This window comes from Eschscholzia californica, unplaced genomic scaffold (genome assembly GCF_041429995.1).
Source record: "Eschscholzia californica isolate CP2 unplaced genomic scaffold, dmEscCali1.0.p SCAF_5, whole genome shotgun sequence".
NCBI lineage: Eukaryota > Viridiplantae > Streptophyta > Magnoliopsida > Ranunculales > Papaveraceae > Eschscholzia > Eschscholzia californica.
The window spans coordinates 53,744,266-53,762,487 of record NW_028238472.1 but is presented as its reverse complement, the minus strand read 5'-3'; the positions used below and the strand labels follow the sequence as shown (position 1 = coordinate 53,762,487).

Genomic DNA, 18,222 nt, shown 5'->3' with positions numbered 1-18,222 from the left:
AGTTTTATGAGTTATTTTGTTTTCTTTCGAGTTATTAGTTTTATTCTTGAAATTTGCATTGAAACTATGGGTAAGAAGAAAGTTGCTTAAAAATAAGGAACTAAGAAAGAAGTTAGAGGTAAGAAGTTCATAATATGAGAATTGTGAGAAAACAGATCAAAGTTAACGTATTTCAGCGGAGGCCCGAAGTGATCGAATCATTTCTCATTGAACTAAGTATGCATAATTCGCCCAACAATCATTAATCTTAATAACAAATTAGAACCTCCATCTTTTCCTTCACATTTTCAAGATCACTATCACTTGTTCAACATGACCAATGAAAATTACCCACTTCTTCACAAGGAAAATGAAGTCTTCATCATAACTTAAAGCTTAAAAACTGATACAGAAGAAAGCCCAGATCAGTAATGATCATTGAAAGCTTTAAACCCTTTATGTAAATGTTTTTCATTTGCTTTTCTGGCATACTTCTTTCACACAATGTCTTCTGAGGGAAAAAAAGAACTAAAATAAAATAAAATGGGTCTTACAAAGTTACAAGTGTAAGGTGGTGTTGTTAATCTGTTAACCATGAGTGTGAGAGAGAGAGAGAGAGACCAGCAAAAACCCAGGCCAACTATGAAGAAAGGAAACTGCAATTTATGGATCTGTTATAATTGCAATATTGCACCATAATTTTCTTTAAAAAAAATGATTTTTTTCGATTTCTCATTAAACAATATATGTAGTATGATATCTTTCCTCTTTTCATGAATCAACTAGAACATAATTTCAGAAGTGCAATCCCAATTTGGCAAATAAAACCACCATTGAGAGATCCTTTTTGATTTTTTTTAGTAAGACAGATTATCTCAAATTAGGAAAAGCAGATGACTAGAATTAACCAAGTTCATGACTAGGCACACTTTTTACTAAAAACTGAAAAAAAAACATCAAATTAAGCAAAAAAAATCTAACCTGATGAAAACTTGCCCTTTCAACAGCAGATCCAAGTAACCCATTTGTGAAAATCTTGAAAAGACCTAAAAATAAACAAACTCCACAAAATACCAAGAACATCAAATGCCCTAATTTTTTCCTCTCTCTAACACTCTTCCCAAATAAAGGAGACCCAAGATGATGAAGTCTTTGATTCTGATGTTGTTGTGTTGTTGTGTTTACTTATTTGGATTGATTGATCTGTTTTCTTATTATCAATTACATTACTCAATAAAAAATTTATCACATAGCTTTGGGGCGTTAGGGAGAATGGGAGATCAACCATGGTGATAGCGCGTGATATTACTTAGTCTAGCTAAACTGTGGGAGACGGTTTGGTGTCAATACAAACATCTATATCTATATAATAAAACAGAAGGGGAAACGATGACTGGGACAAACATCTTTTTTTAATAAAGGATATTGTCTAGAAGCACTTCTCAAAATTTAAAATATAGTCCTTCGTAGAAATAAAGTTACCTATTTGAAAAACAATAATCATTTTTTTCTTAGAAATAAAATAACTAATTTAAGAATAAAAAAACAAGGTAAATTTCAAGGGTTAAAAGAGAAATTAAAATCTCTCTCTTTGAATAAAATAATAACTAATTTAAGAGAAATGAAACAAAAAAATAATACAAAAAATAATAGCTAATAAAAATCTCTCTCTCAATAAAATATAACAATAAATTTCGTAACATTTGATTAATACAAGTGTTTGTGCCCTAAGGCACAAGATGTACCCTAGTATAAACAAAAACGAGTGGGAGACTGTTTGGTGTCAATACAAACATATAAACAAAAACGAGATCGGCCGATGATAGTAGTGATCTAAAATCTATTATATAAAACAGAATGATGAGTGCCGACTGGGACAAAGTCTTTAACAAAACCAAAGACAAACCAAGAGATAAATCTGGCCGTCAATCTCAAATGTAACCGTTAAAAAATTTCACCTTTAAATCTCACCCTTGAAAATGCAGATATGCAGGTTACTAATCTTTGGGGAAAATTAATTCTCTTCATCGTCCCACCATCTCCCGTCCAAATATTCTCGAATCAGTTCTCTTCGTCGATTTCAGCCGAGAATCCCATAATCTTCCAGTTCCTAGCGTAAAAATCTCTCAACCCCAAAAATAATTGTTCCTAACCCTAGAAATAATGGTTAATCCCATAATTCCATCATTGAACATGGTGAATCCACTTTAAAACTATGGAAAGCTGGAGATTTCATCATTGAGTTCCCTTCATGCGGTGAGTTATATTGAGTTTTCTTTCGAGTTATTAGTTTTATGAGTTATTTTGTTTTCTTTCGAGTTATTAGTTTTATTCTTGAAATTTGCATTGAAACTATGGGTAAGAAGAAAGTTGCTTAAAAATAAGGAACTAAGAAAGAAGTTAGAGGTAAGAAGTTCATAATATGAGAATTGTGAGAAAACAGATCAAAGTTAACGTATTTCAGCGGAGGCCCGAAGTGATCGAATCATTTCTCATTGAACTAAGTATGCATAATTCGCCCAACAATCATTAATCTTAATAACAAATTAGAACCTCCATCTTTTCCTTCACATTTTCAAGATCACTATCACTTGTTCAACATGACCAATGAAAATTACCCACTTCTTCACAAGGAAAATGAAGTCTTCATCATAACTTAAAGCTTAAAAACTGATACAGAAGAAAGCCCAGATCAGTAATGATCATTGAAAGCTTTAAACCCTTTATGTAAATGTTTTTCATTTGCTTTTCTGGCATACTTCTTTCACACAATGTCTTCTGAGGGAAAAAAAGAACTAAAATAAAATAAAATGGGTCTTACAAAGTTACAAGTGTAAGGTGGTGTTGTTAATGTTGGAATCGGAGCCTATTTTGGCTCGAGCCGACTCGTCAAACTCAGAAACGGAACGCGCCATTGCGTTCGTCTCGTCGAGCTCTACAATTTAGAGCCAAGAATCACTCAAATCCGATTCCGGATGAATGAGAAATTCAAGGTTAAAGTTTGAACGAAAAATCGGTTGAAATAGGTACTGAACTGTCAAAGAGGAACAGTCATGTTAGGGGGCATTTGCGCGAAGAGGACGCGCGTCAATCTGGACGGTCAGCGTTCATCGCGCGGGTTTACGCGCGATCCAACAGATGGCGTTCTTTCCGCGTTCGGGATAGATCCGGGCTAGCATCTAACGGTAGCTGCCTTCATCTGCGGGCTTCTCGCGGGCACGCGTAACCGGATCTGACGGCCAGCGTTCCGTCCGCGTTTTCAAGCGCGATCCAATGGCCCAAGATCAAACCGACTATAATATTCAGTTATAGCCCCTGGTTTCGAACAGCTATGTCTTTTGAACCCAAAAGACATTATACACCTATTCAATTCCTATATAAACCCATCAAACCCACTTCATTTTTCATCAATTCAATTCATTCTCTTCTTCTCTTCCCTTCTAACAATTAGAGGTTCTGGTTGGCCTAGAATATCTAATTAAAGAAGTTTTTTCTAGAGGTTCTGGATAGACTAGAATATCTAGAAAAGGAAGAAAGAAGTCTCGAGTGAACTTGAATTTCAGAAGCGTCTAGAAGATCATTCGCATTAGTCCAAGAGCTCATAATACTGACACAGGTTCGTCCGCTTTCAGAATATAGAAGTACCATCTTAAAATTCTGAAAGGTTAGTCGTTGTATCCCGAAGGCATTCACCCTAACGTTTGGTACTGTTACGGGGGTGTAAAATGTCTTAAGGAAAGAGAATTTATTCTTGCCTCGACTAAATTAACACCTATCACGGTTAGCCCGAAAGAAGGAATATTAATTATTCTTTATTAGTTTATCTCTCTATAAGTTAGAGAAAGGAAACTCTGTCTAAATCAAGCCAAGACAGAGAGAAATCGACTTATCGATTAATAACCAGAGAACAACAATCTTAAGACATTTTATTATTATTTCTCTGGTTATAAGATATTAATTTGGTATACTTTCTGTGTGTTTCAGAAAAGGAAATGGCACGAACAAGAACCACTCTGCGAGTTATTCCGCCTAACACAAATAATGGGGAAAAACCAGAGAAGTTCAAAGGAACTGACTTCAACCGATGGAAGTTGAAGATGATGTTCTACCTAACGACATTGGGTCTGGTTAAATACTTAACCGAGGAGAGACCCACCCATGCAGAAATAGAGGATGAGGCACAGCGTACCGCTGAAATAGAGGCATGGAAACTAGAAGACTTCTTGTGCAAGAATTATATCCTGAACAGTCTAGATGACGGACTCTATAATCTATATTCGGTTATAGAAACGTCTAAACAACTGTGGGACACCCTTATCAATAAGTATAAGACTGAGAAGGCGGGTGTCAAGAAGTTCATCGTAGGACGATTCTTGGACTACAAGATGACTGATTCAAAACCAGTTATGATCCAGGTCCAAGAACTGCAGAGTCTCCTACAGGAACTACAGGCAGAGAACATGATAACGAATGAACCTTTCCAGGTCCGAGCCCTAATTGAAAAATTACCCACGGGGTGGAAAGACTTCAAAAATTATCTCCGCCACAAGAATAAGGATATGAGCCTTGAAGAACTCATCCTAAAGCTTCGAATCGAAGAGGACAGTCGCATTGCCGAGAAGAACTCTGAAAGACTCTCGAATGTGAACGTCGTAGAGACCGGTCCGAGTAAGAAGCGTAAGCATCTGTCTAAAGACGGAGGAAAGCCGAAGAAAAAGACGAGGTTCGGCCTATGCTACAACTGTGGCAAACGAGGTCATATGGCAAAGGATTGTCGTTCCAAAACCGGCAACAGACAAAAGAAGCCGAATGACCAAGCCTCGCTGATAGAAGATACCGAAACTCAGAACCTGTGTGCTATGGTTACTGAAGCCGAAGAAGTGACTGAGAAACTTCAGAACTTGAACCTCTGTGCAGTGGTATCTGAAGTCAACCTGGTTAACAACCAGAGAGAGTGGTGGGTCGACACCGGAGCTACTCGTCACATTTGTGGTGACAAAGGCCTCTTCTCCTCTTATAACGAAATAAGTGAAGGAGAAACCCTGTTCATGGGAAACGACTCAACCACCCAGGTCAGAGGAAAAGGGAAGATCATTCTGAAGTTCACTTCAGGAAAGGAAGTAACTTTGAACGATGTACTTCATGCTCCAGATATCCGAAAGAATCTGGTTTCTGGTTCTCTTCTAAGTAAGAATGGGTTCAAACTAGTCTTTGAGTCAAACAACTTCGTCCTGTCTAAGAATGGGATGTATGTTGGGAAGGGCTACTTATGTGGGGGGTTATTTAAACTAAATGTAACCTCTGTAACGCCAAAGGCGTCTATTATTAATAAAGTTAATAATTCAGTTTATATTGGTGAGTCCTTTAATATTTGGCATGAAAGACTAGGACATGTGAATAACAAGTCATTAAAGAAATTAATGAACTTAGAGTTAATTCCAAAAGTCGAAATTGATTCAAAACGAACATGTCAAACATGTGTAGAATCAAAGATGACCAAGACATCGTTTGAATCTGTAGAACGAGATACAGAACCTCTAGACTTAATTCATAGTGACATTTGTGACTTAAAGATGGTTCAAACCAGAGGAGGTAAAAAGTACTTCATCACTTTTATCGATGACTCCACTCGGTTTTGCTATGTCTACTTACTAAGAAGTAAGGATGAAGCAGTCGATAAGTTCGAACTTTATAAAACCGAAGTGGAAACTCAACTTAATAAAAAGATTAAGGCTTTGAGAAGTGATCGAGGTGGAGAATATGAATCTCCTTTCGCCGAGATATGTGCGAAGAATGGCATAGTTCATCAAACAACGGCTCCTTATACGCCTCAACAAAATGGTGTAGCAGAGCGGAAAAACAGAACCTTAAAGGAAATGATGAACGCTTTCTTGATAAGTTCTGGTTTACCTCAGAACTTGTGGGGGGAAGCGATATTATCGGCGAATCACTTATTAAATAAGTTACCCCATAGAAAGACCGGTAAAATTCCATATGAGTTATGGAAAGGAAGGATGCCATCCTTTAAGTACACGAAAGTGTGGGGGTGTCTGGCGAAGGTATTAGTCCCTCCTCCTAAACGGGTCAAGATAGGACCTAAAACTGTGGACTGTGTATACATAGGGCCCGCAATAAATAGTGGCGCCTATAGATTTCTAGTACAGAAGTCTGAAATCGAAGATATACACGTAAACACCATTCTGGAATCGAGAGATGCTAAGTTCTTTGAACACATCTTTCCTTTCAAACAGAATTCAGAAGTCTCATCTGAAAGTAGAAAACGTGTAAGAGATGAGGAAGAGGAAAGTCTAGAAACATCTAAAGAAGATGATATGGAAATCGAGGAAACAACACTCGAACCTCGAAGAGGGAAAAGGACAAAGAAAGCTAAGACATTTGGTCCTGATTTTCTAACCTATATGGTAGAAAATGAACCTCGGACTTTCACAGAAGCAATGGCTACTCCAGAAGCTCCATTCTGGAAAGAAGCTGTTAATAGTGAAATAGAATCCATCATGGGAAATCATACATGGGAGCTAGTAGACCTCCCACCAGGTTGCAAGCCTCTAGGCTGCAAATGGATTTTCAAAAGGAAATTGAAAACAGATGGATCTATAGACAAGTATAAAGCAAGACTTGTCGCACAGGGATTCCGACAAAAAGAAGGGTTAGATTATTTCGACACCTATTCTCCAGTTAGTCGAATCACCTCAATAAGAGTGTTAGTAGCTATAGCATCCTTATATAATCTGGAAATTCATCAGATGGATGTGAAAACCGCTTTCTTAAACGGACAACTCGAAGAAGAGATATATATGAACCAACCAGAAGGGTTCATAGCTCCGGGACAAGAAAAGAAAGTGTGTAGGTTAGTGAAATCACTATACGGGCTAAAGCAAGCTCCGAAGCAGTGGCACTTAAAGTTTGATGACACATTATTATCAAACGGATTTAAGATCAACGAATGTGATAAATGTGTCTATACAAAGGTAACTGCTAAAGGATGTGTTATTCTATGTTTGTATGTAGATGACATGCTAATTATGGGAAATAATTTAGATGTCATTAATACAACTAAAAAGATGCTTTCGAAAACTTTCGATATGAAAGATTTAGGGAAAGCAGAGGTCATTCTTGGAATTAAGGTTTCCAAGACGGCTGAAGGGATAAGTCTATCTCAAACGCATTACGTTGAGAAAATCTTAGAAAAATTCAGCAAAGATGACCTCAAAGTGGCGAATACTCCGATAGATCCAAGTATTCACTTAATGAAGAATACAGGGAGCGCAGTAAGACAATTAGAGTACTCTCGGATTATTGGAAGTCTGATGTACCTAATGAACTGTACTCGACCAGACATAGCCTACTCAGTTAGTAAGCTAAGTAGATTTACGAGTAACCCGAATAACACACATTGGAACGCCATAACGAGAGTGTTACGGTATCTAAGAAAGACGAAGGAGTACGGACTCCATTATACCACATATCCCGCAGTCTTAGAGGGATATGCAGATGCAAATTGGATATCAGATACCGACGACACTAAGTCAACCAGTGGTTATGTGTTTACACTGGGAGGGGCTGCCATATCATGGAAATCTTCGAAGCAAACGTGCATTGCTCGATCCACAATGGATTCAGAATTCATTGCTCTAGATAAAGCAGGGGAAGAAGCAGAATGGCTGCGACAATTCCTTGAAGATATTCCAATATGGCCAAAGCCGGTGCCTGCAATCAACATACACTGCGATAACCAAGCAGCGATTGCACTGGCACAAAGCAAGATGTACAACGGTAAGTCTCGACACATTCGTCGGAGACATAATACCGTTAAGCAACTTCTCTCTGAAGGGATCATAACTATAAATTATATAAGATCCAAAGATAACCTAGCGGATCCATTTACAAAAGGGTTATCTAGAGAGTTAGTAGTTGCATCATCAAAGGGAATGGGGCTAACGCCTAAGTAAATGAGTAAAGGCATGGTGAAACCCTACCTAGATGACTGGAGATCCCACGATCTAGGTTCAAAGGGCAACTGAAGCTATATCCTGACTCGACAGTAACACTGTAAGAGATCTCTATCTCTTACCCATTCCTAGGATGACAACAGTGTTACCTGCGTTGAGAGGTTAAGCATTAAGCTTTTAATTAATCCGAAAACTTAGAACTTGATTCTAACGTGAGGTATAGCAGGATACCTTAGTACGGATAACCTATATGTGTGTGAATTGATGCCGGTTCCGTGAGAAGGTCGTTTAGGCAGACTTCTCTAAAGCACACACGAAATCGGGAATGTTCAGGGCCGAAATGAACACAACCGAGAACCTAAGTTAGTAAGGGATTAGCTGTGTGATAACTATTTTGGATTACAATTCCCAGGACCCAGTTCAAGACGTAAAGTTCACTGCCGTCCTTGTAGACCTTGTAGTTATTCACTAGGAAAGGTTCAAAGTCGAAAGACTACCTTCTTCCGATGCAGCGAAGTTCCGCTTATGAGCTCTGTCAGTGTCAGTCTGTCAGTATAGTATGTCTGCATATATCATAGCATAAAACCTCAAATTTTCATTCATGTGGGGGATTGTTGGAATCGGAGCCTATTTTGGCTCGAGCCGACTCGTCAAACTCAGAAACGGAACGCGCCATTGCGTTCGTCTCGTCGAGCTCTACAATTTAGAGCCAAGAATCACTCAAATCCGATTCCGGATGAATGAGAAATTCAAGGTTAAAGTTTGAACGAAAAATCGGTTGAAATAGGTACTGAACTGTCAAAGAGGAACAGTCATGTTAGGGGGCATTTGCGCGAAGAGGACGCGCGTCAATCTGGACGGTCAGCGTTCATCGCGCGGGTTTACGCGCGATCCAACAGATGGCGTTCTTTCCGCGTTCGGGATAGATCCGGGCTAGCATCTAACGGTAGCTGCCTTCATCTGCGGGCTTCTCGCGGGCACGCGTAACCGGATCTGACGGCCAGCGTTCCGTCCGCGTTTTCAAGCGCGATCCAATGGCCCAAGATCAAACCGACTATAATATTCAGTTATAGCCCCTGGTTTCGAACAGCTATGTCTTTTGAACCCAAAAGACATTATACACCTATTCAATTCCTATATAAACCCATCAAACCCACTTCATTTTTCATCAATTCAATTCATTCTCTTCTTCTCTTCCCTTCTAACAATTAGAGGTTCTGGTTGGCCTAGAATATCTAATTAAAGAAGTTTTTTCTAGAGGTTCTGGATAGACTAGAATATCTAGAAAAGGAAGAAAGAAGTCTCGAGTGAACTTGAATTTCAGAAGCGTCTAGAAGATCATTCGCATTAGTCCAAGAGCTCATAATACTGACACAGGTTCGTCCGCTTTCAGAATATAGAAGTACCATCTTAAAATTCTGAAAGGTTAGTCGTTGTATCCCGAAGGCATTCACCCTAACGTTTGGTACTGTTACGGGGGTGTAAAATGTCTTAAGGAAAGAGAATTTATTCTTGCCTCGACTAAATTAACACCTATCACGGTTAGCCCGAAAGAAGGAATATTAATTATTCTTTATTAGTTTATCTCTCTATAAGTTAGAGAAAGGAAACTCTGTCTAAATCAAGCCAAGACAGAGAGAAATCGACTTATCGATTAATAACCAGAGAACAACAGTTAATCTGTTAACCATGAGTGTGAGAGAGAGAGAGAGAGACCAGCAAAAACCCAGGCCAACTATGAAGAAAGGAAACTGCAATTTATGGATCTGTTATAATTGCAATATTGCACCATAATTTTCTTTAAAAAAAATGATTTTTTTCGATTTCTCATTAAACAATATATGTAGTATGATATCTTTCCTCTTTTCATGAATCAACTAGAACATAATTTCAGAAGTGCAATCCCAATTTGGCAAATAAAACCACCATTGAGAGATCCTTTTTGATTTTTTTTAGTAAGACAGATTATCTCAAATTAGGAAAAGCAGATGACTAGAATTAACCAAGTTCATGACTAGGCACACTTTTTACTAAAAACTGAAAAAAAAACATCAAATTAAGCAAAAAAAATCTAACCTGATGAAAACTTGCCCTTTCAACAGCAGATCCAAGTAACCCATTTGTGAAAATCTTGAAAAGACCTAAAAATAAACAAACTCCACAAAATACCAAGAACATCAAATGCCCTAATTTTTTCCTCTCTCTAACACTCTTCCCAAATAAAGGAGACCCAAGATGATGAAGTCTTTGATTCTGATGTTGTTGTGTTTGCTTCTTATCTAAAAATGAATCCAACCCATCAACTGAAAGTGTATTATTATTATTTTGGGTATCTGATCTTGGGGAATTAATTTGAAGTTCGATCTCGTGATGGGTATTGTTTCGTTTGAAAGATGCACCTCTTCTGGTCATGGGTCCAGAAAATCTTGGACTGTTAACTCTCTTCTGTGACATCATTCCATCACTGTTATTGTGATTTTGCTGGAAACCCATCAACTGGTAGAGGAAGAAGAGAAATGGGTAGGGGGTTTTAATGACAAATATAGTCGGAGATTGAAATCGCCATTAAAATTCAGAGTTTGAGAGCTTCTTTTTTATTTATTACACACATACTATACAAGATCCGTATTAGTCACACTAATGAACTAGCTAGCTTAAAAGTGTGGGTGGATAGGGAGAGTCTATTATTTCAACCCTTGGTTTTTCCAATTAATAACGATTATGCCACTGTTTCAAGGATTAATTATTTGTTAATTAAAGTACTACTAATAATCGAAAATGTGACATTAATGCATGATTAGAAGTACTACATATGAATAACAAACATGTTCATTTGACAAGGCCTCTCTTTGAGACAGTGCACAAACTTTTATTCGGGTCAGAACTTGTTGGACGAGAAATCTCGCTTCTGTAAGGCAGTTATAATGACAATCATCATTCACTATAAGACTTTCAGTCGCCAGTTTCCCTATCATCAAGTCACCAACTTCCTTTATCTCTCAGACACTAGATAGACGATAACTCGTACATCGTCCTACGGATATGGTAAACATGTGTGGTTTTGGTAAGCAACTCGTGTAACAAGTTCAACACATGATTAAACTCCCACAATGTGACTGAGTGGTGTGTACAGAGATTGAGAACAAATTCATTGTGGTAAGTATCACTAATCATGGATTACTAGAGATTTTCAACTTCATGCAGTCCAATTACAATCTACAATCTAAGTTGAGAATGAACTTTTTGAGGTCTCCATCCTTTCATCATCATGTCAAGAATTTTTTAGGCCAATATCCTATTATCATATGCCGTGGAGCATATTTGATTTTATGAGTGGAACAAATAGTAGGTTTAAGAATGTAAATCATTGTGATTACTTAGATTGGCTGAATGAATCTATCTAGCAGCTAGTCTCATGAGAAAACATACCCCACCAGTAGCATAGCAGTGGACACAAAAGTCTGAGCTGAATACACAACTTCCCTTTTCTGCTGTGCTGTGCTGCTGTGTGTGTGGCCAACCTTACTTGACCTTTTCCCCTATATTGACCAACCCTTTTCCAATATTTTTCCCTCTTTGGTCGAAGTCTATTTTATTTTATTACAGTAAAAAACAGAGCGAAAGGGGAACCAGCATATTCGCGGGAAACTCACGCCCCCTAATTACCATGTTCAAGAAGAAAGAGATGATCTGGTGGTATTCAGCGATCGAGAATCACAAGAGCACATCTCGTATCGGCGGTGAAAGGAAACCCTACCGACCGTGTTTGGTTGTTTGTAAAACTTTTGAAAATTTAATATATATTGAAACACAAGAAATATGTAGAATAAGAGTGAAGAGTACAAAAGGTGGGACTTGTTACATATCTCAAGCCTCCCAATTCACTATCATATTTATATATAAGATATGTCTCTATATTCCTTTTTAACCCTAGACCACGCAAAAAATAGAACCTTTAATGTCTTCTATATCTACTCAGCTGTTAACGTTGTCTTCCTTGAATTTTTATTCCTGTCTTGCCATTATAATTGCAGCGGGAATGATATTCCAAATGAACTTCTTGCTCTTCCTGACTTCGAGCCATGCCCATTATTCCAAAACATCTGCAATACTACTTGGAGGACACCAACTGATCTTTAAGGTTGCTGGTTACTTGGCAGTGTAAGAATAAGTGGTTAATGGATTCCTTAGCTCGTTTACATAGGGATGCATCTGTTTACGACAATCATCCGTCTCCTTTTAAGTTGGTCTTCCTTCGCTTACCAGAACTTGTTGTCGATTTGGGTCGTGGGTTTTCTTTGAATCGATAACTGTTAGCAGTGCTGATACACTCTGTTTTTTTGGATGCCCCTCCATACCCCACATCCATACTTGTTTTTATGTTTGTTGAGAGTCCATTCTTCCAAGTCTTTACCGTATTTTTCTCAAGTTATAGTCGTCACCCATAACTTTGCTTCTTCTTCTACGTAAAACTTAACAACTTGGTATGATGCCATTACACCACGGCTAGGGTCGTATTGGTGAGTGGTAACACTGGCAACTTCATCATCAGTTATTAGGTTCTTTTTTTGTTGAAAGGATTATTAAGTGTCAAAGTTAAAGTGTCACGGTTTTATAAAAAGTGAGTCATTTTTTGAAGTTATTAAAAATAAGGGGTTAAAAAAGAAGCTAGTCAACAAATTAAGGTGTTAAAATGAAAATAGCTCTTAAAAAAATTATAATTATCATGGGTTTTGATCGAGACAACTTGTAGTTGTTGGTGGTAAATTTGTTGGAGGAATCTGAATTCCAAAGTCAGTGAAGATTTGTTTTATTTACGAACATTCCAGTAAGAGATGATTGATGGTTTGTTCACTATGATTGCAAATTGAACACGTTAAAGATAGTATTTGTATAAATCGGGTGGGTCATGATCGAACCGGTAATCGTTATTTTTCAAATAAATCAACGAACTTTTTGAATTAAACCAGAGTTCCCATCAAATTTTTTTCTAATCAAATTTGGGGATTGTATTAGGAAGGGTGCTGGTCTGGTTTAATAATTCTTTGTAAAAGGATTTGGTTTAAAACTTATCTGAATTAGACGGTCGCCATATGAAACGGTCTGATGATTGAGTAGGAGGAAAAGTATTGATGAATAGGAAGGAAGGTAAATTCCATTGTTCGGGATCAGGTCACTCACTTCGAAAGTGTGTTCTGGTCAGTTGTGAGGTTTTGGATGAGTGCATTTGGTAGATTACATAACCACAGAATCGGTGAAAACCCCCTGTGTTATATCTTCAACTTGCCATATTCTACTTCAATAAAAAAAAATGATTTAGACTTTATCTTTTGAGAATTCGACTACAATCTATGTTAGTCGTTACAACGCATGAATGAAATCTTGATAGCAAACTGCTTACACGCTGACTTGATCCCACGACCTCATGGGCTTAGAGAGAGAGAGAGAGGGGTGTCTAGTCGTTGCCCTAAAGGACGGCCACATGTAAGTTCTTTATCGGTAATAAACCTCCAAGTGGGGTTTTTGCTATCGATTAAATATTCGATATTACGAAATCCCATCCCTCCATTTGTTGTAGAAGTGCATTTGGTTTATAAATACTTCGAGATGGACGGCCACGATCAGAATCATCGTTTTTTGTAGACAATCAAAATAACACCCGCTTACTTAGAGCGAAAGATTGTGGTTTGAGTGGATAATTCTGTTCTTAGAAAAAGAAGTGGATAGTTCTGTTTAGAGAAAGAAATTAATGGGGAAGAAGAGGAAGAATGTTGATGAAACTAGGTCAGGAATTAATCTCGTCGGAATCACGACTCCGTCCGGCATCCTTATCGGTCACGATGGGACTGTATCTGACGGACGGAGCTACTTGAAGGCTGCTCCGACTTTCTGCGGTGGGAAACTGGGTGGAGGTTTCTACTGTTTTAATTCAGGGAATCTCTCTTCCTTCAGTAACATTAGAGACGACGTTGCGCGTTATGTAAGTGATTAGGTTTCTTCTTGATCGAAATTACGTTTCTTCTTTGATCGAATTATGTTATTCTTGATTGAATTACCTATATTGTTCTTGATCTGTTATTCTGATTGATTGTATTAGGTCTTTGTTCTTGATCTGTTATTATGATTGATCGAATTAGGTCTTTGTTCTTGATCTGTTATTATGATTGATCGAATTAGGTCTTTGTTCTTGATCTGTTATTATGATTGATCGAATTAGGTCTTTGTTCTTGATCTGTTATTATGATTGATCGAATTAGGTCTTGTTCTGATTACTCGTTATTTGTTTTCTTTCCTTATTTTAGTGTTAGAACAACCTTCTCGATGTTAAGAATTAGGTTACAAAGTGTAATTTCCAAATTTAGGGTTATTGTACGTATCTTTTCTTTCCTAATTATACTTCTTATAAATAAAGAAGATTATCCTAATTCTTGTTCTTATGATAAATATGCCTCATGGAGTAGAAAAAATACATGTTTAGGCTAGGGCGAAATCCTTTACTGGATAACTAGGGTTTGTGTACATCATTTTCTCTCTTAATCTAATGCTGTTCTTAATTGTTATTAGATTACCAAACACATGGGTAAACTTGGAGATTCACCTTCCGTGAAGACAGTAGCTACCCTGTTTAATGATCGTCTCCACAAGGACCAAGTAACCGACGGTCATATATTACTGGCTGGCTTCAAGGGTACCAAACCACGCTTGGTTTGCATTGATTGGGTTAACAAGGAGTTTAAATATATGAGAGTGTATATGAACAGACATGTCTGCAAGGGGCCAGGATCCGAACTCGCAAGAGAAGCCATGCCCCTCCGTAAATTCGAGGCTGAAACTCCATTGGATGGATATCTCGAGAAAATGAAGAACGCTCTCGTAGAAGCGAACAAGGGTGTTTACTCTAAAAACAGAACCAGGCGTAAGGTTTCTTGTACTATAGTTGATTATTTAATGTACTATACTTTGATTATGCAACAATTAATTTGGCTGATTTCTTGTAGTCTTGCTTGTGCAACTGAAAAACGGAGAAGTTGACGGTAGGGTTTTATTTGATGACGATCTTTCCAAGTTACGGAGAGAGAAGGAAATCAGAGACGCGATCCGCGCCGCATCTGGCATGGCTAGGGTTCCTCCTGCCCTTCCTTCTCCCTCACCCCCTCTCACCAAGGCAAGATCTCTATCTCTGTATTTGATACTTTGTTGAATTTTGTAATTCCTGATTCAGTTTTTCATGTGATGGTTTCAACAGTAACATCTAAAAAAATCTTCCTGTTTTTTCAGTTCAAGATTGCGATGTGCCAATTGTCTATAACTGCTGACAAGGTTAGAAATATTCGTCATGCCCGTAAAGCCATTCGAAGGGCTGCGAAAGAGGGTGCCGCCCTTGTTCTGTTGCCTGTAAGTTAACCAGAACCACGACTCTTATATTTTTCTTGATTGTTTTGGATACAAGGAATCGCGAAGAAAACCAAATTTTGTGTTGGTCTTGGTTAAAAAATACATGCCGGTACCTTTTAGGCTTCGGCCCCTGGCCAAACCTGTACGAATCAAGTGCAAAACTTACCTCGACCAAACTCGCGAGTTGAAGCCTAAGAAGAGTTGTTGGATCATTTTCGACAAAGGAAAAATTAGTCTAGGGAGCTTCTAACATATCACAGGACTAGTGATAAAAAACATAGAACCGTCAGAGTATACTATTAAGAAGAATGAGCTGAAATATTTTACGGGTATAGGTTATATCACAAAGCCAACTTATACTAATAAATGTGTCACGAAAGGAAAGACAAGTTAAGAAAGTGGAACTAATGGTAAATAGTCTGAATTTTCTTTTTCTTAGATACAAAATATCAATTTATCTTCTTATGTTTTGTCTGCCTTTGATCTTAGGAAATTTGGAATTGTCCGTATTCAAATGATAGCTTCCCAGTTTATGCCGAGGATATCGATGCTGGTGACGATGCATCTCCATCAACTGCTATGCTGTCTGAAGCTGCTCGCAGGTTCCAGATTACTATAGTCGGTGGCTCTATTCCGGAGCGCTCTGGTGATAAGCTGTACAATACGTGCTGTGTCTTTGGGACAGACGGGAAATTGATTGCCAAGCACAGAGAGGTATGCATTTATGCATTCTTCTCAATGTTCTCATAATGTAGGCTAGTTGGCGATTCATCCTTTATGGTCTCCATGCTGCAAATGAGAAGCAGTTTAGAACAAGAGAACTCTTTTACTCTGTGACATTGTCTGAAGGTAACATCTTGGTTGTGGTTGCAGATCCATCTTTTCGACGTTGACATTCCTGATATCACCTTCAAGAAATCCGAGACTCTCACAGCTGGGGGGAATCCCACTGTTGTTGATACAGGTATGTAACGACACCGCTAGTGCACCTACACGCTTGTTAGACCTTAACTTATTTAATACGAAAAAATAATTATAACCTAACATATGTTAGAAGAACCAATTATGAATCTCAAGTAAAAGGTATAGGTCATATATATGTAAAGTATATAATTACTACTACTATTTTGTTCATTTATGGGTCATCATCTATTTTGGCTTTAGTATAGTACATTGGTGCATGGGTGTCTGTGCTTGCTAGCTTCAATAATATTTGTACTCTTTATCTGTCAAATGGGGAGAATCTAGAGGGAGAAAGAAGTCACAGAGATGAGAGATGAGAAATGTAGCTAGAATTAGAAAGAAGTGAGAAAGAGAGAAATAAATGTGAGAGAAGAGGTGTAATGGTGAACATGCATATAGAAAGGTGATGAGAGAGATAATAACTCCTTCAAGAATGAATCATCTAGTATCCAAATGGATTGATCACTAGTATAACTAAGCTGATCATCAAGTGATCATATGTGCAGATGTTGGCCGGATTGGTGTCGGTATCGGTTATGATATCGGGTTCCAAGAGCTATCAACGATTTGTGCAGCAAGAGGTATGGTCTTTTCTACAAGCGTTATTGTTTCTTTTTCGAAATTTGATCTTTGAGCTTCAAATTAAAAATGTTGTTTTTACAACAGGTGCTCACCTTCTGTGCTACCCAGGGGCATTCAACATGGTTACGGGTCCGTTGCACTGGGAATTATTGCAACGGGCGAGGTAAATGATGCATCTTCCTTCTTGTTGTTAATGTGCTAATTTTCTATCGACCCACAAACCAATTAGTGTTTCGAAATTGAAATTTTGTATTATTGTGCTAATTTTGTTTTTGTTTACCCCAGGGCTGCCGACAATCAGGTATTGAAATTCTTTACTGTTTTTCTTGGTCTTACTTTACTGTTTTTACCTTTTATTATTATAATATTATAGTTAAATTCTTAATTGTTTTTACAATTCCTCTATTAATTCTACAATTTTTATGCCTTTTTTGGAACATTAGGTTTTTGTGGTAACATGTTCGCCGGCACGTAGTGTGGGTTCTGATGGTGTTACGGTGTGGGGCCATTCCACCCTTGTTGGGCCTGTAAGTGAAAATCTTTGAAAGTTAATGATAGTATAATTCGTCACCCATTGCTAAAACTATTGACAAAGTTTCCCTTAAAATGAATATTGCAGTCTGGAGAAATACTGGCAACGACGCAGCATGAAGAGGCCACGGTAATCTCAGAGATAGATTATTCACTGTTCAAGCCCGTCAGGTAAAAATGAAAAACTAAACTAAACCATTAGATCCGATTTAGACGAGTCTGAATCATCTGACTCGTTTGAATCTGACTCGACCAACTCAAAGTTAAGTTTTTCATATTGAAAAATGTGTTCCCCTGCAGGAGAAACCTACGACTACAAGAGGGAAGGCGTGGGGATGTCTACCAATTGGTAGATGTCAAGAGGATCTGAGATGAGATGGATTTAAGTGCTAATGAAGACGAATAATCTTTTTCTTGGTTGAAATAAGACACTGAGCTTGTAAATTCTTACTGTTTTTACCTTGAGAACGTCTGGATATTCTTACTGTTTTTACCTTGAGAACGTCTGGAGATTCTTACTACTTTTACTTTGAGAATTCATCTTGTGTTTTTATAGCTTCACATATTATTCATGAATCCTTCCCAACTAGTTGTATACGAAGAAAGAAAAGAGAGGAGTTAGAGAAGAAAGAAACAGAGCAATTGATGGGTGATTGAGGAGATGAGTAATCTGTATTTGAAAGCAAGAGAAAATGGTTTAGAAAGAGAGAGAGAGAAAGAGTGAGTGAGTGAGTGAGTGAGTGAGACATTCGTGGGCGATTGAGGAGATGACTGCTCTGTATTTGAAAGCAAGAGAAAATTG

The 18,222-nt window shown here is 37.9% G+C and overlaps 1 protein-coding gene and 1 pseudogene across 2 annotated transcripts; one reads left to right on the top strand and one right to left on the bottom strand.

The window, feature by feature from the left end:
* Positions 1–9,933: 9,933 nt before the first annotated feature.
* Positions 9,934–10,539, bottom strand: LOC147540697 (O-fucosyltransferase 35-like; annotated as a pseudogene).
* Positions 10,540–13,523: 2,984 nt separating this feature from the next.
* On the top strand, positions 13,524–17,958 carry LOC147540696 (omega-amidase, chloroplastic-like). 2 transcript variants are annotated; one of them, XM_086639699.1, is made up of 12 exons: positions 13,573–13,929; positions 14,514–14,865; positions 14,948–15,114; positions 15,228–15,344; positions 15,834–16,058; positions 16,218–16,308; positions 16,814–16,888; positions 16,974–17,052; positions 17,175–17,190; positions 17,333–17,416; positions 17,509–17,591; positions 17,721–17,958. In XM_086639699.1, the coding sequence occupies exons 1-12, from the start codon at positions 13,699–13,701 to the stop codon at positions 17,788–17,790; spliced, it is 1,590 nt and encodes a 529-aa protein (XP_086495825.1). In that variant the 5' UTR covers positions 13,573–13,698; the 3' UTR covers positions 17,791–17,958. The 2 variants fall into 2 exon arrangements, 1 of the variants encoding a protein (XP_086495825.1); XR_015225021.1 differs by lacking the exon at positions 17,175–17,190 and having other exon boundaries at positions 13,524–13,929; positions 16,974–17,061.
* The last annotated feature ends 264 nt before the right edge of the window (positions 17,959–18,222 follow it).

What these genes read in the sequence shown, in the direction of transcription:
- LOC147540696 (XM_086639699.1), top strand. Translation starts at nt 13,699, where the DNA reads ATGGGGAAGAAGAGGAAGAATGTTGATGAAACTAGGTCAGGAATTAAT. An exon ending in GAGACGACGTTGCGCGTTAT is followed by an intron (nt 13,930 to 14,513) that starts GTAAGTGATTAG and finishes AATTGTTATTAG; the next exon opens with ATTACCAAACACATGGGTAA. An exon ending in AACGATTTGTGCAGCAAGAG is followed by an intron (nt 16,889 to 16,973) that starts GTATGGTCTTTT and finishes TTTTTACAACAG; the next exon opens with GTGCTCACCTTCTGTGCTAC.